At 40.0% G+C, this 22,574-nt stretch overlaps 1 protein-coding gene across 2 annotated transcripts in view; it reads left to right on the top strand.

Moving 5' to 3' along the window:
- The first annotated feature begins 89 nt into the window (after positions 1-89).
- grin2ca (glutamate receptor, ionotropic, N-methyl D-aspartate 2Ca) overlaps positions 90-22,574 on the top strand; it is a 34,502-nt gene continuing 12,017 nt past the window's right edge. Inside the window, exons 1-3 of one of the 2 annotated variants that reach the window (XM_077735071.1) lie at positions 90-1,104; positions 12,243-12,672; positions 20,035-20,636. In XM_077735071.1, coding sequence (XP_077591197.1) covers positions 12,259-12,672; positions 20,035-20,636 — 1,016 coding nt within the window. In that variant the 5' untranslated portion in view covers positions 90-1,104; positions 12,243-12,258. Of the gene's footprint in view, positions 1,105-6,635; positions 6,686-12,242; positions 12,673-20,034; positions 20,637-22,574 lie in introns of those variants that run through there. The other variant, XM_077735072.1, reaches the window with a different exon arrangement.

Genomic DNA, 22,574 nt, shown 5'->3' with positions numbered 1-22,574 from the left:
TAGACGGTGGCGGGTGGGGGGTGTGTGGGGGGAGAAAAGAAGTGTCTGTTGAGTTGCGGAGCGTCCGGGAGAGAAGAAGAAGGGGAGGGCGCTGGAATGCGCGAGAGGAAGAGAGAGGCAAGCGTAGAAGAGGGAGGGCAAAGAATAAATCCTTACTACATAATCATTACAGCCCACAAACCCTTTCTGTGATACACCGTGTTGCAGTCGGGATTTAGCAGTGGCCAGCCAGAGCCCCGCTGATGGTGGACGACGGCGGGGGCGCAGGTGCGACGTGGGGGGGCCAGAGAGCAAACGCGGGACGTCAAGTCAAAACATCAAAACCGATAGGAATTTTCCCAACTCCAACGGCAGTCTTGCTCACATCTGTCCCCCTACGCCGTCGCCATCTGTCCGGCTTTGATGGAGCCGGAGCGCCAAGCCAGGGTGAGGAGGGGACTCTGGGAGAAGACGAAAACTAGGGTCACCCTGAAGGATCAGCTTCAGAAAGTCCGCTCTCCCCATTGATAAGACCAAGGAGTACCACTTGGAAAAGGGATTTGTTTTGCTAAGTTTCCAACAGCTCTTTTTGGAGGTTCCTTTCCCTTACCAGGCATCGACTTTCAGCCCAAAACTGGAATTGTTATGGCTAAACATCTTTAAAAAAGAAATTGAGACATCAAAAAAGGCTTTCTAAGCAACACCTTGGGACCTTTTTACTCGAAAAGCCTTCCCTGAGCCAAACGTCTCAACTTCCCAAGAGGAAAATTGAGCTAAAAGTGAGTGTGAAAAGCCACCATGTGTTAATCTGCCCGCTGTAATATCGCTCCATCACGCCGCATCGTCAACCCCCTTCTTCTCCTCCACTACCACCACCTCCTTCTCTCTTCCTCACCAGGCAGTGATAATGTGACCTTCTGCCAAAGTGTTGGAAACCATGCCGCCGACACAGCGGACTCTTCTGTCGCTGCTACTGAAATAGACTCAAACAAGTGCAAAGGGGGGGAGAGAGAGACAGAAAACGGGAAAGAAGATAGAGAGAGAGGGGGGGGTGAAAAGAAGAAGAGGATCAAGGATAGGAATGAGCGCTGACAGTTCCGGGCTGGGTGCGGATTGCCGACGCAGGTGAGAATTTTCTCATTTGTTTTGTGCTTTGAACTTGAAAAAAGCCACGTGGAAAATTTCCAGTTGTTTGCGTCGAACACTTGGCGGTGAAATTTAGGGTTCTCGGCAGGGAATCAAAAATATGGTGGAGTGTGTCAATAGGTGTCGCCAAGTGTTGCTTAATCCCGCCAGGGGGGCGCTTTGTGGAGATGCCAGAGGGTCAGGAGATCGATGAGTCATTGTAAACATTTGGAGCAACACGTTCATGTTCGCGCACCTGCCGCCAGGAGGTAGTTTGTCAGAATGCGATAGCTTCCCGTGGACCCCCGAAGGGTCCGTTCTAGCACTCGTAGAGGATAGCAAAGTGGTTCTGCTGCTCGCTAGACTGATCGATGGGAACGCAGAGGGTTTGGTTTAGGTGGAGAAAAAAATGGCATTGACTGACCTAAATTGGTGACTTCCTAAAGATAGGTATACACTTTGACATGAAAGGGACTCAAACCCACAAGTTTTCTCAATGTCAATGTTAATAGTGTATTTTAAAAGTCTTACTATTATCCCAAGGAGTACTTTTCTGAATTTGGTAGGTTGGATGTCATTAAGCCTCAATTTTGTAGTCTTTTTGTTTGTAAAATAAACCAAACTAAAGTGCAAAGTGCACTTTTATTTCTATTTTGTTGTTGGCTAGGAATCTTCACTTGGCAGAAGTCATTTATCAGAAGTTAAGATTTTTGCGTATATTACATTTCATTGCTGCATTTTAGTTGTTTTCAATCATAATTATGGGAAAATGTTTATTATGTGTAATGTAGGATTGATCACATAGAAGCCAGTATGTAGCGTATTCTGTTGTTTTGGTCAAACTATTTGATTGAAAACTACTTTGACCAAGTGGAAAACGATGTGTCTCCATTGAAAAATTATTAATAATTCTATTGAAACCAAAATAACAAGACTTTAGCCGCCATTGTTGGCCCATTGTCAACAAAAGTGCCAATGAAAGAAAGCACTGGTTGCATTGGTTAAAAAAAATGTGCATACAAATGAGATAAAACACATAGAAAGAGCTTACATTGAAAGATCCAATCAGAAACTTTGCTGCAACTGTACGGTTGACAACATTTCTGGGTCAGCCAGTCATGTGACAGCTTGGAGATCGGCATGGACCGGTACCTTGATTCTGACAGACTGTATAACAGCCAAGAAAATCCTTGTCAAAGCTCTCTGGCATTGAAATTATAACTCTAAAATGTGTTTTTTTATGGCTCAGGGTAATTAACTACCATAAAACACATTTTGTTGGTAATTAAAATTGGACACCTGTTATCAGACTATAAACCTTAATATACGACCAGAGTTAAGAAGCCATTTAAGTGTGTCGTTCAAAGCAACAGAAATTAGCCGCAGTTGTTTAAAAATACTTATTATAGTCACCAAAAGAATAGAAAATTGTTGTTAAATATCCAAAGCAATGCTAATCAATCCATCAAGCTATATAAATTCAATTTTCCAACCCAAAACCGCATTTCAAGGACTCAAACACCTTCTCCTCCAGCGAACTTGTTCCAAATGTTTCACTTATTAAAGGATTTGAGTTATCAATTTGGAATTTAATCTTAAATTTGCAAGTACTATACCGCCAGACACTTTAATCACATAATTCAATACAGACACATTTTTTAAAGGGCTGCAATGGGGTCAATGCCCCCAAAGCTTTGAGAAACGTGAGAAGGAAAATAAATCAAGCCGGGAGCCTTTTTCTTTCTCATTTTCTCTTCATGAAACAATTTGCTGTCCTTTATTCAATGCTGACATTACTGACCTGTCGAAATCCATACGGATTATGAACTGAATTTGCCCTGCTCCCTTGTAGAAAAGAAGTGAAAGTAAAAAAATAAATAAAATAAACAGAACATTGGCAGTAAGGAGGATGCTGCTTTAAACACTAAGTCAAAAATGACAATGCCATAATGAAACGGGTATAAAATATGACTTGTTTCACCTGAATATGAAGGGGGCGTGTAAACAGTGGCACGGCAGTCCGGCAGGTGACAAATAGCTATTCATTATGCTACTTCAACCGTATCGCTGTTTGAGTAATTAGTTGTTATACAATATGGATGTGCAAACAATAACAAGGCTATACTAACAATGTTGATGGATAATTTTATGAAAACTAGACACGTACTGCAAAAAGTGTATGTATACATATTTTAAAAGAGTGTACGGATCTCACATCTATTATACGAAGTTGTCAGTATTAGACAGATTGGGATCACGATTTGTGGCTTAACTGTGAGGAAAAATTACGTTTTTTTTTAACAAAACACTCATAAGATAAGGTAGCTTTCATTTGGAGTTTTGGTTTTTCTATATTTTTTTGTTTTGGGCAGGTGACTTTACGTTGCAGAGTTGTCTGTCAGTATGATTTTCAAATGTAGCACTTAGTGGGACTGTAGTGGAGTGGAACAGTCAACTAGTTTTGCGATAGTTGCCCAACTTAAACCTTGATGGGAGTGAGCAAGGCAGTTTTAGAAAGTCTACAGCTATGGCATTGTTTCAAGGGAATTTTGAACTGAGCAATTTATCCTTTTGGATCAGACAAAGTAAAGGTTTTCACGATCAACAAGTCAATCTCAGTCCTCAGGACAAAATCTGAAATCACAGCGTTAAAGCTGTTGTTATCAGACATGATGCAAAATGCTCCAACAAATTGATCGATGAATTCAGAGTATATCTGCCATAAGCAATTCATTCCATCTAGCATTCACTTTATGTTTAGTTTCTATCACCTGTATCCAGATGACACCTTGAGTGTACATTCCCGATAACGTGCCAAACTACACACCAGAGAGCGAAGACAAAAACACGTGGGCGCTTCTGAATACACCGTTTCAATTGGACGCTCAATAAACAGAGAGCCAGTCACAAATAAGCAGAACAGTAAACATTTACAGAAGCCGGAATATCAACGCAATCTCTCCAAGGTCAGAAGGAGAAAGCCATGCTAAATCATCAAACACAGCCACGTGAAGCGTGTTCTTACGATTTATGGACAGCTGTTGGCGTAAGATTTCACCGCCACTTTGGGATACCATTTATATTTGAGCAGAGGGAGGAGGCTGATGGGATCACCAATCGGGTGGACGCTAGAAGTCGTGTTGTCAGGTATCGGGGCGAGCTTCCTAGCACCTCCCTTCGCCAGACTTTATGGCCGCGCTCACGGGCACACCAGAGTTCCCGGCCCATTTAAATTCATAGCGCGCCTTCACTCGCCCCCCTCCCCTTTCGCCAACGATTCGTCCCCGCAGGCGAAGGTAGGAATGGGAGGCGAGGGGGTAACAGGCATCTCCATCCTTGTCATTGTTCCTGACGGCTAGCATGTTGGCACGTGTGGCGGGCGGCCTTCGATACATGTGAGGTCTAGAATGCGACAAGTTTAATTGCTGTGATCTGTAGAAGGTTAAAAGTGACTTGGAAAATGAACAGGCAGGAACATTTTGTGGGATTTAATCAATATAGATCCAATAATTTCGGATCAGAATCCCTAGCTACTACCCCCAACAGATGAGCTAGTTTTATTGACAAGATCATGTGACTTAGATACAAACTTCAGGCTGGAAACTGTGAAGAAAGAAATGGGCGCTCCGAACTAATAGGTGTCATGATGGAAATTTACACTAGGCTATGCAAAATTCTATTCTAGTGACCAATGTTCCCTCTAATTTTTCGTTGGTCTGGGCAGAAAGACAAGGGGTAAAAAGAAAAGTTTGGATTTTATTTACTGCGCGCCATATGATTGCTGCTGCACAGAGAAGACGAGAGTATAACAATGCTAGTGACTAAACTAAATAAACCAATTGATTAATAAAAAGCATTAGTATACATTCTATACTCCAAACTTATTTAACTTCAAAAATGCTGTTTTTCCCCTTTTTTAATGACAATACCAATCACATCAGTCACTAAATAACTATCCTTCTAAGTCTTTCAAAAGATTTTTTTCATCTCATTGTTAAGAACCGCATGTATTGGTATGTGACGTCAACCAGATAGGTCCCAAAATAAATTCAACTGCACCAAGTCAGGTTGAAATCGGATTTGAATTTTTCACAGGAAATCCCACAGATGGGAAGCTACATATTAAACTCAATTTTCACAGTCAGTTATTTGACCGCTAGCTGCAGGAAAATTTTGTAAGGAAAAAAAAAAAATACTACACCCCCACTTCCAAGACAGATTAGGACCAAAGTGGTCTGCTCATATGTGGATTACAGGCCATGGATGCGTGTGTGATAGTCAGGGGTCAGCCTCATGTGTGTGGGCAACCGTCCAGTCCATGGTGACAGCTGGACTGGCAATGGGTGGGGTGGGGTAGGGTAGGGGGGTTAGTTGCGGCGGTCTGGTTCCGCGTAGGCAGCCACCGCATCAGATTAACCACAGCCTTTACACTTATCCGTGCTCCATATACAGAATATGGCTGACAGCGGAACAGTTGGTAGCCACCTGCCCGCCAATCACCTGCCAGTCAGGTCCGGCGGGCGGGTCAAAGTGGGAATATTCATGTCAGAACAGCCGTGCGTCAATCTGAGCTTCAGGTAGAACATTCAAACCATGTGTTGTGGAGAAAAATGGATTACACTGCCCTGGTAATCCGTGGTAGCCGACAAACAAGTCAGAAATCTCTTCAACTGGTGACCAAGCAAACAGCAATGAGACGTGTAATGTGCCATTCCACAGACAGAATGGCCATAAAAGCAGAAGGACATTACTCTAACTGCTGTAGCATTTTAAGACTGGCTGATTTTGTTGAATCTGCAGATCCGAATCAGTGCTTAAGAGGTACTCCTTACCCATACAAATGCTTGAAGTTTTTTCACTTCTCAGGGTTCAAATATTTAGTGCTGGGACTTTTGGTCGCCGGTCTTTTGGTCCCTTTTGGTCGTCGGTCAAATGGTGACAGAGAGTTCACCGTTGAAACCAGCTTTCAAAATTATATTCATGAGAGTTGTTTAATATCCAAGTACTGCTGAAAACAGTAGATAGTCAGATATTAAACTCTCTCATGAATATAATTTTCAGAGCTGGTTTCAACAGTACTTAGATATTGAACAGTACTTAGATATTGAACAGTACTTAGATATTGAACAGTACTTAGATATTGAACAGTACTTAGATATTGAACAGTACTTAGATATTAAACAGTACTTAGATATTAAACAGTACTTAGATATTAAACAGTACTCAAAATTATATTCAAATGGGACCAAAAGACCGGCAACCAAAAGACTGCGACCAAACGTCCAGTCACGAAATATTTTAATCGAGGTTAAATTGAATTGAATCAAGCTTCAAAAAATGAAGTCATAGATAGTAGTTCACAATGAGAAGAGTGTAGATACAGCAAGATGCTGCAAAATACCATTTTAGAAGAGATTTTTCTTCGTAAATGCAACGACTGTCAATGAACCAAAAAGTTCAGTTGACAGCATGAAATGTAAAATTTCCAGTCTTGTCCCAAACACTGTTCTGCCCATTTGTTATTATTATAGTCTCCACCTGGTCTCCTCCAGCTCTCCCCATCCACTCACGTCTTATCCAGGTATGCTTCGTTGTCTTGTTAGATTTGCTTTCCTCTTTTAGGCATCTGTCTCTGGTCATTTTCCCTTTTCCCATCTCGTGTCATGTCGGTTGCTTTCTGTGGCGGTGAATGTGTCCCCAGTGTTCTTTGTTCTCTTAACGTTTCTTTTTTTACACTTTATATTTGTGATTATTTTTATCTCGCACCTTGTTACCCTTCTTTGATTAGTTTTTAGGTTTTTTTCTCAAAGTCGCCTGCACATCTTGCTAGCTTGAGAAAACACATTTGGTGCTCTTAACTCGTTGCCTCACGATAAACTGCATGTTTTTTAACACTATAAAATGTACGTACATAGTGTATACAAAACTGAAAAAAATAGTGTTTTACTGGGCTGAAGAGGCGTTAAAACTGTGATCAAAAAAACTCCTCAAAACACTATTAAACCTATTTTGGAAGTTGCTATTTTCAGTACCTAAGGTGAAAAAAACTCACACAAAAAGTGTGAAATGTGTGTTTACTGGAGCGAACCCCCACTTGGCGCACGTGCACACATCGTGAGCCTTTACTGGCGGTCGTAAAGATCATATTTTGCGATATTTCCGCCAGGGCAGGCTTTCATCCAATAACACTAAATCGCGTCTTGTCTCGTTAATGAAGAGGCACAGCGAATAAACGTCTTCATTTCCGTGTCGCGGTAGCGGCACCCTCGCTGACATCTTAATGTGTTTGATTAAAAGCGGCAAGTGGTCCCTCAATGCTGTTTGCTGGTGTTCTGAGGATTAAGAACATGTAAGATAACATAGATGAGCATAGTGAGAAATAGGTAGGGGTGAACTAAACAAGACATTTGGGTTTTTCAGGATTGTAAAGTAGGTTGACCCTTCCAAGTTAATGGCAAGATGGCGGCAAAAAAAGACAGCTGCGCCAATGCATGCTGGTGTTGTCAAGATGGGAGAACAGATGAGTTAATTATCTCCATACTGAAGCAGATTAGGCGCAAAGTTAAACATGTAAACACAGACTGGTTGAAGGACACTTGATTGTCATCGTGCAAAAGTGGCATTCGTAGAAGCTGCTTAATGATCCGTGTGGAAATACAGTGGTACAACGACTTACTAGTGAAGTGGGAGAAAAGGAGTAATTAAGTTATTCTACCATTTTGCTATCCGCCATCTGTTCTAGAGCACTTTGATTGAGCCCTTAAGAGCTACTAACTATTGGCTTTTGTGAGAATATGAACAGACATTAGACCACTGGTGTCAAAGCATCATTTTAAGTAAATAATGAGTGGTGAATTTCTGTTTAAAGATAAAATTCTAATGAAGAGTATAGATGTATATTAAATTTCCTGATTTTCCCCCTTTTAAATCAATAATTGTCATTTTTTAATCCACTTTTTTCAGTTTTAGTTCAAAAATCATTTTATAAAATGTAAAAATACATTAAAAACGATGAAATAAACATTGTTTTAGATCTATAAAAGACTGAATATTCCGGCCCTTTATTCCAGTTAATATAATCAATTTATTAAAAAAAAAAAACCTAAATATTATTAAAGCAGCCCACGAACCAACCCGAGTCTGACTAGTAAAAGAGTAAAAACTCTTCTTTTAACAGTAAAAAAATATTTTTTGTCCCTTGTTAATCAAATAATGGGATAACAGATAAAACAATTCAAATCAATAACCGAGTCCGCAAATATTTTTCCCTCTAGATGCAAATGAGAAGATAACTATAGAGCAACCTTTCTTCCAACATTATTAATTCACGCTTCTACCTATCCTGAACCAAAAAACATTTTGTTCTACTTCAGAGTGGATGAGAAACGAACAGTAGCACATTAGTCTCAAGGTTTTTTTATCGTTTTCTTTACCGCGCAATGAGATATCGATAACGTGCGACCCCACCTACTGCCGATCCACGCCTTGCCGTATTGATCACGTAGCAGAACAGGTGCGCATTGTTAAAACAACTGCGGCACAGGCCTGATGCCCAGAATATAAAAGACGCCATTAAACGCGTAACGCCACGATGACACATTGGGCTTCTCGGCGACGTCACATTAACGATCTGGATCGGGACTTGACACCGCAGCCGCGACTCATCGACTGGCCGCCATCAGATAAAGAAATAGACAAGTAGAATGGAGTGGCTTGCAATAATAGATGGCTCCGCTTTGAGAGGAAACAGCGGAATATCAAGTAGTCGTCATATAGCGCACTGCCAAACAAAAGATAAGCCATCGACGGTTCGCTTGTTCTTGGCCGATCTTTGAAATTGTACTCAAATTGGATGGCGTCGTCAAAATAGCGTGGCAATTTTGTATCGCCCATCTGTCGAGGAGAATACTGTTTGTCTCGGGAAAATACCGTGAAGAAAACAACTGCTTTAAAAGCAAATTGCTGGCTTTCTGGTCAATTTTCCATTGAAGACATTGAGATGTTCTTGAAACCCATGCTTGGGTTTTTCGTTGTTTTTCCCTGACAATACAAAATGGCTAACTTCCGATTCATTTTAAGGCAGGAAACTTTTTTGGGTGTCCGGTTACTACGATACACTACGATTTAAGGTGATGAATACAACGATTATTGATATAGAGCCAGAAAAATGAAACTATTATCTTCTATGAGCCAAATACTAAAGAGCAAAACAAGGTATTTCTAGGCATTAAACCATGTTTTTTTTTTATATAGTGCAAAAAATGTCAGTAGAAAAATGTGTACTTTTTTGACCTTGAGTTGTATTTGACCAAAATGGAACAAGGTCTAAAAAGACATCCAAATATACAACTTTGGAAAAAAAAACAGTCTGTTTTTATTCCCCTTGTCACTCAATTTAACTCTGGTTGTAGGACAGATCTCATCATCAAATAATCCAAATATAATTGCAAGTAAGAAGGATTAGATCAGTGAACAAAAAATAGAAAAAAAATTAGCATTTGTGTAGAGAAAGTGTCAAAAAACTTCCAAGTGATTCCATTTCTTCACTGAAACCACCTTTTGCCCTTTCTATTTTTGTCTCTATTAAAGAGATACAAGCTTTTCGCTTGTCAGGACTTGGCGTCCATTCCAATGTCTTTAATAACCAAATAAATAGGAAATATGTTTCCCCCGCCCTAACAGCATATCCACAATCTTTCTGGGTTTTTTTTTCAATTGGGAAGTTTAACGACGTCGACTTTCATCAAGTGTCGCTCGCTGTCAAAGCATGAAATTTGCGCGGCGGGTCAGCGAGATGAAAGCACGATGGAACGACCGACCGCTTCCATCTATTTCCGTCCCCAGTTCACGCTCGACAAAATATCGAGTCCTCGGCTCGCCGGCCCGCCAGTCGTCAGGCATCTCCACTTTTCAAAAGGGATGTCCCGGCTGTCTTTTGATCCAGTCGTCAGGCCTTGGGAATTTTATTTTGGGCAGCAATTCTCAAAATTAAAAGTCATTTTCTCTCTGCCAGTAGGTTAAACCTCTAAAGCATCCATCTAACTGTCTATTTGTTTTTCTGTATGTTCGTGCTCAAGGTAACTGACGACTAAATCAAGGGATTATAATTAAACTATGGTCTAAATTACACTATTTTTAATATTTCTTAATACATTCCTTTTTACTTGACTTTGTACTTTATACTTTTTACTTTAATGATGAGTGATGAGTATACTAATACTTAAGTCCTTTATTTCTGTTTATTTTTCATATGTACCGTTAACGGATGCACTTTTTTTATATGTATCGTATCTTGTACTGACCAGGCCCATCTGTCAAATTTTTAAAGTCAATGTGGCCCCAGGCCCAAAAGTTTGCCCACCCCTAAGTTAGACAGAGTGGCCATAACAGGAATTTTGCAACATTTTGATCATGGATTGCCACTTACATGGACAAAATGCCCAAATAGTCATGGCGCTGCTTGTTGAAAAACGGCATTGGCAGAAAACTAGTTTCTAGGTGACTATCCAAGACTTTTTAAAAATTTTAAGACAAATTATTTGTTTAGTTTTTGACAGTTTTTGGTTGCTCCAGTAGTGATAAATATGCCTAGTGAAATGTCTGAGCTATGCATTGTTTTAGGTGATTCCCCACAATTCAAAATATTTGGATTTGAGTGCAGTTTTGAAACAAAACGTCTTAATCATTAGCTTCAATTCGTTTTGATTTGAAAGACAGAGGGAACAAAAAGCCCCCATGCTATGACATTCTCCATGTTTCAGCTGCGACAGCATCAGAATAGTTTGAGGGGGTTAATGCCTTTGACGGGCAAGTGTAGTACGTGGTCCAAATGCTTAAAAGGCTCCCGACCTTGCACGCGCTCAATCAAGACGGCCAAACAGCTGAGGCAGATGCGTGAAGGTCGAACACGGAGGATGCGGAATTAAACCAAACAGGCTATGAGTCATCAATAACCCGGTGACAAGTCCTCATCGTGGTGGCGCACCGCTGACGAATAATTACACTTGACTTTGACAGGCGTTTTTTTTTTTTCGCTCTTCCATAGTAAGGAAAATAGTTTTTCTGGTAGACCTGAGGGAACCGCTCCATGGCGCAACACGGTACTACATCACTCGGCCTCCCAGCGCCCTCGTATGCTCGCCAAATCTCTTGATAACTTTATACGCTACAATCAAGCCATAGGGGAATGTGACGCCTGCCTGGGATTACCAGGGATTACGATATATTCTCCCCTCTGGGATTCCATCACGTGCTGGATCAGATGTTTCATGACTGGAGAACCGGTTCGACACGTCAGACAAATCGGTAGTGACGGCGTAAAACTGTTTCGTGCTTGTTTCCGCTACCTTGCAGAGGTCGGAGAGTAAAGCAATCAAGGTTCTGGGAGCCATGAATTGAGTTAGCGCCAGAAAATCCAGTCCATTAGTGAGGTCGCACAAAGAGCTCAGATTAGCTGGGAGGCCAACTTGGCCGTTTCGGGGTAGTAATTAAAAATTAAGGCCACAGGAGTGGAAGGAAATATTCGCTTGATGGCCGGGATTCAGCGCTTGGATGGAGTGCAATTTTTAAGGGTTTCTAAGGCACTTAAATATAACGTTTATTCGAAATGTATGGGGGTGGTTGGGAAAAATGTCACCTTGATCCTCAAAACTTTGAGAACCTGGACTAATGATGTCATTTCATGACAAGCGCCAAGTAGACCGTTGGCAGATTAAGTCTGCAAAATTAAGCAACAGCCTCCAATGTAATGTCACGAGAAAGAGTCATGGCAATGGGGGTGGTTGACAAATCCTCTTGTTCTCCATTTGTTGCATTAAACACTGGCCGCCATCTGTTGCGTTGGACCGCGTAACGCAACAGCAGCGAGGCGGCAGATGCCGCCCTAAGAGCCCCGGTCAGCGGCCTGGGGGCCGCACGCCGCCGACGCCGCTCTAAAAATACGCTCTGAGCTCTCGTTAATGGCCTCTCGGTTATAACGTGACAAACAGCTAAAATAAGACAATGGGCCAGTTCTGTGGATTACAACGTATTGACACAACACTGCAAAAAAAAACGCTGTATACTAAGTTCACAGGTCCAAAAAAATAGAAACTTTGAACTGGTTGTTAATGTGAATCTCCATTGTGTTCTTTCCACAGGCAGTAGGTGACTGAGATGGGCGTTGGTTTGAGCGCCTCCTCATGGTGGCTGTTGCTGCTTCTACTCTACGGCGCCCCCTCCCGCTGCTCGGCCAGGCCTTTTGGGATCCCGGCGCCCGCCGTCAACGTGGCGGTGGTTTTCAGTGGCTCGACTTACCAAGCTGAAATCAAGGGGCGATTGAGTCGAGAGAACTTCATGGACTTGCCTCTAGAGGTCAACCCCATCACTGTGCTGGTGAACAACACCAATCCCAGAGCGCTGCTCACCCGCATCTGCGACACGCTGTCCACCAACCGTGTCCACGGTGTGGTGTTTGAGGACAACGTGGGTTCTGAGGCCGTGGCACAGATTTTGGACTTTATTTCCACTCAGACCGGTGTGCCCATCGTGGGGATCAGCGGAGGTTCGGCTGTCGTCCTACCGTACAAGGTCAGTACCAGTGGTTGTTGGGAATAACTGACAATGTCAAAAATGTCTACGTTTTGTCTTGTTGTATCCTCCAATCCACATTTGGAAGCCAGTGTGGTCTACTGATAACCACAGACAGAAATTTGGAGCAAAGAAAGGGTGGAAATACTTTAAAAATGCTAAAAATTAATAAACAGTCAGATTTAACAACGACTGTAGGACAGTGGCTCAAAATGTGAGGTCACAAGAGTCTCAATATATTATCCTTTTTATTCAAATCAACATTTTCAATTCCTATGACAAGGATAAAATGTCCCCGGACTGAAAAAGTTTGAGAACTAAAGCTTTTTAACTATAATACCAGGAAACATAAGCTTAAGATGACATCTGTAAATTGTTTGTGAGTGTAGTCTGGCAATCATATAAGTGAAACTAGAAAAAGTGAGGCGGCTCAACCCCAGAATCCACATGTAATCCTTTCAAAATGGCTTCCGCAGGACCGAAATTCCCAAAGTGGCGCATCTTACCTGAACTTTTTTGGCCACATTCCATGTTTTGATTGCAGGAGATTTAGCAATGTGCTGTAGTAATTAGACAACTTACAATTGTCTGTTTTTGCGGAAACCCTGTCGAAAAAAATGAAATTAAATCATATACGGTCAGCATAAATCAGGGGTAGGGGACCTATGGCTCAGGAGCCATATTTGGCTCTTTTGATGGGTGCATATGGCTCTCCTCTAACCTGTGAGGTAAACTATGGAAACTGCTGGTAAGAAAGCACAGGAATAGTAGTGTTACCTTGGTATTATGGCATTGACAGTGCCTTATAATCTTTTTTTTCCATTACACTCTTTTGCATAGATTTTCTCATTGATACTCATTGATTAGCAACAACGTAACAATGTTGTTAAAACAAATTCAGAGACTTTGTACTTTAAAAGTGGTAAAGTGACTAAAAAAGTTACACATTTTTATGTATATTGACTTTTAAAATCGTAGCATGACTCTCAAGGATCACATTTAAAAAATATGAATTGTTTATGGCTTTTTCCATTCCCAACCCCTGGTATAAATGAATAATTGGACTCCTGCAAGTAGCCCGCCAGCCACACATTTGACAACCTTAATATCCAACCATAATAAACCACCCATGAGCCATTATTTGTCACGTTATAGAAGCGTGTCATTTTTACCACTCGAGCATCGAATGATCACATTTAATAATGAAGACTGAAACACGGTGAGAAACTACTCGTTTCTACGGAATCCAATTGTCCTGATTGGATTTGCTCACATTTACTTCACCCCTACCGGACCCCGACAGGCACATTTAGATGCCTTCGTTCACGAGAATACCTCATTTTCACAGCAAGAGCGAATGAAACCCACTCTAGAAAAATACCATTAGCACTCAGTCGCTCTATTTCGAAGGGAATGAACGTCAGAATCCATTTGACATTGTGTTGACCTTGTCCTAACGCTGGCCTCTGGGAGGTGATTTCTCTCCGCCTGTAATGTCTTCCATCCTTCACCTCTCTTCTTAATGCCTCTCTTCCAGGTGTGACCCGGTCGGAATACATTAACTCACAAACAGGCGTATTAAGAAATCGGCGCGATGCGACTAAGGCAGGCCGTTAAGATGATATAGGAGTGTTGGGTAGTAATTAGCCGGGTTAGCCACGCCGACTGCGGGTATATACATCATGTGGTGGGGATGTTAAAAGCTCCTAACAGAGCGCCAGGGCAGGTGTCATCTTTGTCGCGGCTAATCCGGGAGCAGGTGCGACGATAATGAGACGAGACTGCGGCAGCCGGTCACGTGCGACATTTCAACGTTGTACAGGTGCAGCTCGATAAATTCAAATAGCGGACAATAGAAGAATTCATTTCACTTTGGGGAGTTTAAATTTAAGTTTTAGGGTTGTATGATAGGAATCTTTCTTCAATTTGGATCCCCTCGTTTACACTATATAACATATGATTATGACTTTATTCTCGCGTTTATTCTTCGCTGATTATTTTATAGGTTTTAAAGGTACATTAAACCTATTTTAACTGGGATTATTGACACTTAATGATTATTTTTCAGTGAATTTACAGCAATAGATATTAGTAAAATTAATTAAAATAGAAATAAACTCCAGTCTTTCCCCAAAAGGAGTCAAAAGTAACTAATAAAAACATTACTTCCATTGCCTTTCATTAAAAAAAATGAAAAAATCATAAATATTTAAAAAAAAATATACATATATTGAAGATATTCAGCCCATTTTTCAACTACTAAAAATACTTGTTTCCCTTAAAACTATTTCTGGCATCAAATTTAAAACAGATAAATGTTAACCAACCCAAGCAGAAGTCTAACGTTTACCTCAGATTGGTCGTAAAATGTAGCAGAACTGGCACAGAGTCACAAGTGTGTGTGCCAGCCTCTCCTTTCGTTATTGTCACACTTTTTAACATTGTTACTTCCAGCACATAGGCCAATGTTTTTATTCATTTTGGATTCCCCCAAGAAGGTTGTGCTGGGTGGGGCACGGCCCAAGGAAAAAAGCCATTAAAATTTGATGCAGATCCAAGTTTTTTTAAGGGCTTTTATTGACCTTGCAAAATGGGCCATTCCTCACCCTTTTTTCTTAATTTATCAGTGAATAGTACATCAGTTTAACGACATAGGCGGGAAGTGTGTGTCCGAGAAAATGACCGCGGGGTAGATTTTGATAGCGGACCCGTACAGAGATTATCACTTATACATGATACTATTCCAACCCTTTACCCAACCGTCAATGTTATCACGTTAAAAACAACTTTATCATTATCATTATTTAACACAAGCTCAGTTACAAATGTAGCCTTGCAGTATACCATGTTCATTTTTTTAAATGAATACCTTAGTCATGCATTGACACCACTATTGTATGTTTGCAGTATAAATATTATTCTCATAGTTAAACTGAAGTAACCGGGTAGAAAACCGGTTAAATTCAACTAATGTTTGAATTGAGATTTAGTTATGATGCAGAGAAATGCAGAAATACACATTTCCAGTCAAATTCATATCATATTCCTAAAAAAATAGGCAATAGTCTAAACCAAGGGGTGGGCAAACTTTTGGTCCCGGGGTCCACATTGACTTTAAAAATTTGACAGATGGGCTGGGTCAGCAGAAGATATGATACATATAAAAAAGTGCATCCGTTAACAGTACATATGAAACATAAACAGAAAAAAAGGACTAAAGTATTAACATATTCATCACTCCTCAAGTAAAAAGTATAAAGTACAAAGTGATGTCAAAAGGAATGTATTAAGAAACAATAAAATGTAATTTAACAAAAGATAGAGGGGCTGTAAAACACAAAATTTTATTTTGATACCTGAATTTTATGTTACTACGTCAATTTTGGTTGTAGTCCATTTTATCTAGGTCGTCTCAGGCCATGGCAAGTTATAAAAGATTGGTATGTCTGCTCTCGGTTGCTGGGCGGGATCTGGGTGACGTCGGCCAGGGCAGGACGCTGGTGTTGGTCCATATGTCACACAAAACAAGGCGGACATGGCAGCGCTTCAGTCATGTTTTTTTAATACCTAGATTTCCTTTTTTCCTTTCCATTTTGCCTGGAAGCCATTCCAAGCCAACTGATATCAATCTCCGCTTTCCTTGTGCTTTATTGGAAGCATTCCCAAATCTATTAATAGAGCAACCTGAGTCATTCCAGTCACCTTCAGCCAAATTAAAGTGTTTCAGTGTAGGTAGGAACTCCATATGGCCCCCTGTTAAAACTTTGAAGCGCAATGTTCCACAAACATCTGTTTGGAAATCATCGCCGCTTCAACGCCTTCAACGAGACTTTTTTTTTCCAAACGCTGTGGTCTTGCGAAATGTTGTGAAGGTTGGAGTTTATTTGTGAGATGAGATGAGTTCTTGTGAACATTTTGCCACGGCAAATGTAATCTGAGTAGGGAGAAGCTAAGCTTTCCACTCAATGGCTTTTAATCTTCTTTGGAACAGTCAACTATTACTGTGCGTTTCTGTGGAAGTGCATCTCGCAGTAGTAGACTATGGAATTATACTCGTAATCTGTCATATTCTATGTGGACTATGAGGGGGGGGGGTCCTCTTGGTTTTGGTTATAGTTGAACATGAATCTCCTTGGTAGCCCCTTTCTTAGGGTGCTTGGACGTTTAGTCGCAGGTCTTTTGGTCCCTTGTGGTTGCTAGTTAAATGGTGACATTAATTGGAGATGTTACTGTTGAAACCAGCTCTCAAAATTATATTCATGAGATAGTTTAATATTTAAATATCTACTGTTGATTCATGAGAGAGAGTTTAATATCCAAGTACTGTTTAATATCTAAGTACTGGTGAAAAAAAGTAGATATCTAGATATTAAACTCTCTTATGAAATTCTTTTTGAGAGCAAAATAGTTGATTTCGAGCATTATTTACACTTGGAAAGTCCATAGCTCGCTTTATTTGGTCCAGATGAAAATTCCATGAAAGCTTTTTAGAATTATGCGCTAGTTTTTCACATTCCAATTCTTGCAAGGGTCCCAGTACTTGACAAGTGAGAGTCTACGTCTTGATTCTGTCTCCCTTAATTCGGTGTATTCTCCAAAAAGACACCAATCCTTACACTTAAACCACAACTAATGATTATTTTTTTAAAAATCAACTCTCCCTTCCATTACATTCCCGATTCATAGTTAAATCTGGTAGACAACAAATCCATCTTAACCCACACTAAAAATAGATTGACCATCTAGCGCTGTCTGTGGTGCTGAAACATAACAATTTGCTTCCAACCCTGCCATTTAACCCTTCCCAGCTTCCACCCCTCAAAAATGCAATCTTGTTGAAACCTGTCATGTCACGGCAATAAAATCAAATGGAATGGATAAAAGTGGCAGGTGGCAGAACCCTGCTCACATTCAAAGCACGCTGGGTGGCCTGGAGCGATGCCCCGGGGCTGTCTTGTAGCAGACTATCAGTCAAATGACTGTTAACCGACTTTGACTGACTGTGTGAGAAGCTGTGGCTCTGACAACCAGTCGTGTTCTGACCCGAGAGGGTAATAAACTGCATTGTTCCCCTCTGGCAGATACACAAAGATGTAAACCAGTCAGCCTTTGGTGGTAACTCCCTTATACTCAAGCGTTTAACTGATAACTAAAATTAATTTACTGTACTGGCACGCTGGAAACTATAAATACAGCCGTTTTAATTAAGAAAAGATGAATGAAAAGCAGAGATAATGTTCCCGTTTCCCAAATTGCGGTCATTTTAGGCCAAATCGTCCTTCCAAGAAATCAAATTACAGGGAAGGGTTGTAAAATAGAATGGATGGGTGGCATTTGAAGTCATTTGGATGGAGAAACTTCATTTAAAATGAGAGAAAACTCACTTGTGTGCTTGGGAACTGATCAAATCAAACTTCTAAGTGAAGCTAGCACTCTATAGACTAGGGGAAATGAGATGGCTTTTTTTCTGAGGTCGAGCAGAGTAGAGAAAGTGGGTGGATTTAGCGGTGACGTCGAGACTCATAAGACGCTCATACATCACCACGAGATTGCTCAAGGGCACCGAGGAGCCATGCGGAACGAGATCACAAACCCGCTCGCGGTCCCGAGGGTACTTGACCCTACTTTGCCCGAGTTTTGAGGACCCCAGCTCGGTAGAATGCTTTTATCCCCCCGGAGAGAGGAGAAGGTCAAGTTAAAAAAACCTGACTGTTCGTTCAAGAGACGTGAGGGAAGTCCCAGACTTAGCTAAGTTGAAGGAATGTGTTTGAAAGTCAAATGCACAAAAAAAGACTCATGAGATTCATTCCATCTAATTAATTGATGGAGGGGAAAAAGGTACTGTTATTACTCACTGTAATTTCCTTTATAATTGATTTATATGGAGATGATGAATGTGTCATTAATAGGTGATATCAATTGGACTGAAATATGTTTATTGGTTATTAACTCATTCACTGCCATTGACAGCATTGGAAGTCCATCCACTTGAAGTAAATGAACTAATATGCAATGAGTTATATGACTCCCAGTTCAAATTATTTGGATAACAGTGTAAGTTTCTGGGGTGAGAGTTTATTTAATAAGTTATTTGGTAGAGTTTACTTATATAGGGCTACAAAAAGTGCAACAATTTGGATTAAAACTTAAAAGTAAATGGTGTTTAGACTTTGTATTTATTCATGATGTACCGGAGGCTAGATTTGAACTTTTTCCAGGTAATGCACCATCTGTGCAAAAAAAAAACCTGGCCACCTATCAAAATGCTAAAAAGCAAAGAGTATACTAGCAAACTCATAGCGGAAGAATCATGAAAGGAGCTCCACAGAGTATTACTTTTCGATTGAATGATTGTTTTAGAGAATGGAAACATGCAAGGTTTGCAACATTTTTTGAATAGAAAAACAAAAAGTATGTCCACACTTTATGTATAGGTTGAGCCCTAATGTTTTTTTGTACTATTAAATTCAGCTAAAACATAATGTAGTCTCCCAATGGGTCACAGATGAAAAAGTTAAGCCTGCCACACAGATGGTGGCATCTCTCTGTATTTGCAAAATATATGGACATTGCCTTGTTTGGCTGGGGAAGTGTGACACATGCTGGAGGTGATAAATGGGTCTGGATCTCCAGGAGCACTTAGGCACGTCTGGACAGCCAAGAATCACTTACAAGATGAAAGAGAGGTTCTTGCTAAACATTACAGCAGAAATTGAGTGTTTATTTGGCTTGTTGATGAGCGCCGACTGCATTAACGGTAAAGTAGGTGTACGGTACATCTTAACTGTACTTAAGTGGATTTTCAGGTATTTGTAGTTTACTTGAATATTTTTCGGTATCTTTTAGAACAGATCACAATGGATTTACCTGTGTATTTCTAATGTTTTCAATTTATTAAACCTCTTTAAACTAGATTAACGTGCAGTCTTGAATTCAGATGATAGGAAAATATTGTTATATTTAACCTATTTAATAATGATCTTTATAATAAAACTCATGTCATATTGTACAAAACCTGATGCTCTCAGAAAGAAGTTTCATTTTAATGGTAAAACTTGGGCTAGATTTCTAAATAATGAGAATAGGTCACATGACTCATTTTATATCCACAATTCTAAATATTGAGAATAGGTCACATGTCTAATTTTACGTCCTCAATTCTAAATAATATATATATTTTTTTATCTCACTTGTCTCTGTCTATACTTGTAATTATGCTATGGAATTATCATAGTCTTTTTAACCAATTGCTCAAATATGAATATATTTAATGCACAATATACAAAACATTATACCAATAAGGAACATAACTCAAAAGCCCCTACAAATCCTTATAATGTACATTTCTTCTTCTTCCCGCAGGGCGAAGGCTCAAATTTCCTGCAGCTGGGCTCGTCCATCGAACAACAAATCAACGGCATGTTCAAGGTGATGGAAGAGTACAACTGGGACAACTTTGTGGTCATCACCAGCCTATACCCAGGCTATGAAGCCTACGTGGATTATGTCAAGGCCTACATTGACACCAGCTATTTCATATGGGAGCTCCAGGACGTTCTGACGTTCGACATGTCCTCAGACAGCACCAATGACATCCGGGCGAGACGGCTTCTGCAGCAGATCGACGCCCAGGTGCTCTTAGTTTACTGCTCCCACGAAGAGGCTCAGTATCTCTTCACAATGGCCGCCGAGGCCGGACTGGTGGGGCCGGGCTATATCTGGATTATCCCCAGCCTGGCGGCGGGTAACCCGGACATGCCGCCACCCGAAAGCTTCCCCGTGGGGCTCATCAGCATCATCACCGACCGTTGGAAGATGAGTTTGAGAAAGCGGGTGCGAGATGGCGTGGCTATCGTGGTGAAGGGTGTGCAGAGCTACCGCAAGCAGAGGGGCTTCTTGCCAGAGGGTCACAATGACTGCCACAATCCCGTCAAGACTTTTTCTACCAACAATACACTTTTCAGGTAAGGATGTTTTTTTTTTTTTAATTGTATTTTATTTGATTGGATAACTTTATTCATCCCGTATTCGGGAAATTGCGTTGTCACAGTAGTAAGAGGGTGAGCATGCAGATATAGGAAAGGCATTTTAAATAGAGAAGTAATAAGTAAGTTAATAAATAAAACAAAAAAATGAATAAATATATAAATACATTTGCGTGTTGATGAAATATATATATTATATATACATACACATATACATTCATATACATACACACATACATATACACATATGTATACATCCATAATCATACACACACATACATACACATGCATATACATATACATGCATATACATATACATACATATACATATACATACATATACATATACACATACATACACACCTACATATACATACATATACATACACACATGCATACATATACATACACGCATACATATACATACATAATCATACATACATATACATATACATACATATACATATACATACATATACATACACACATATACATATACATACACACATATACATATACATACAAATACATACATATACATAGACACATATATACATATACATACACACACATACATACATATACATAGACACACATATATATATATATATATATATATATATATATATATATATATATATATATATATATATATATATATATATATATATATATATATATATATATATATATATATATATATATATATATATATATATATATATACATATACATACACACAATAATAAAAATAGTTGGAAAGACATGGCTATAACTCGCTAGGATAAAGTATAAGTTGTTAGGGTTCCCCCCCAAAGACATGTGTTCCCCGCTGGCTGCACAGCTTCGTCCCTCCTGGCTGCCTGACAGCGTAATTCAAATTCCACTATCACACTTAACTCTCCGGCAAAGGCCTTGATAAAATCAACAGCCTCGGCAATGAAGATCCGTTTAGGGAAACAATCTTAAAGCGCTCTCGTCCGTTTCTTTTGACTGTCAGCGTGCGGCTGCATACAAACTGTTGGACTGAGGTAAACCCTAATAGTGAATAGCTGGAAATCTGGAATCATAAATTTGCAATGAAATGTTTATTTATGTGGCGACTCATTCATGAATTTGAGAGTGAGGCTCTGTTGAGGAATGCGCTCAGGGAAGGACTCATTCATATGCATGTTGGGATTGAATCACTTTGCATGCATATACACACACACTCACATATACACACATACACAAGGCATCGAGATAGATGGAATCTCATTCAATTGGTTTATGAGACCACGAGCAAGGCCAAAAAAAGGTCACAAAGGGACCGAGTGAATTGATTGACTCCAGCAGGAAAACATGTCTTCTTCGTCTGGAAAGATATTTGCCCACATACATCAGTGGTAGGGAACCTTTGGCTCAGGAGCCACATGTGGCTCTCGATGGGTGCATCTGGCTCTTCGCTAACCTGTGAGCTAAAATATGGATTCCGCTAGTGACAGAACTGAGATACTATGTCCGGTACTGCTTAAATCTTCTTTTTTTTGCATTAGACTACTAGAATGCATACTCATTGATTAGTAACTGCATAAGAATGTTTTCAAAAGTATTTTTTTCCACTTTAAAAGTAGTGAAATTACTAAAATAAAAGACAATCATTTACATGTATTATGGCTTTTAAATTCAGAGTATGCTCTCAAGGAATAACATTCGAAAATATGAATTGTTTAAGGCTTTCTTCGTCAAAAAGTTTCCCGACAACTGCCATACATATTGCTAATATATTTTGGGAGATAAATCATTTGAGGTTTTAGGTTGGTCCATTATTTATCTGTTCGGCTGTTGTGATGGAAAAGAAACAACAACTTCTGTCTTTTTCCTCCTCCGAGTGACTATTTTATAAGAGTGACTAATTTATTGATAGATAAAAAAAAA

The sequence above is a fragment of the Stigmatopora nigra genome, chromosome 15, assembly GCF_051989575.1.
Source record: "Stigmatopora nigra isolate UIUO_SnigA chromosome 15, RoL_Snig_1.1, whole genome shotgun sequence".
Lineage (NCBI taxonomy): Eukaryota > Metazoa > Chordata > Actinopteri > Syngnathiformes > Syngnathidae > Stigmatopora > Stigmatopora nigra.
This window is presented reverse-complemented; position numbering and strand designations above follow the sequence as displayed.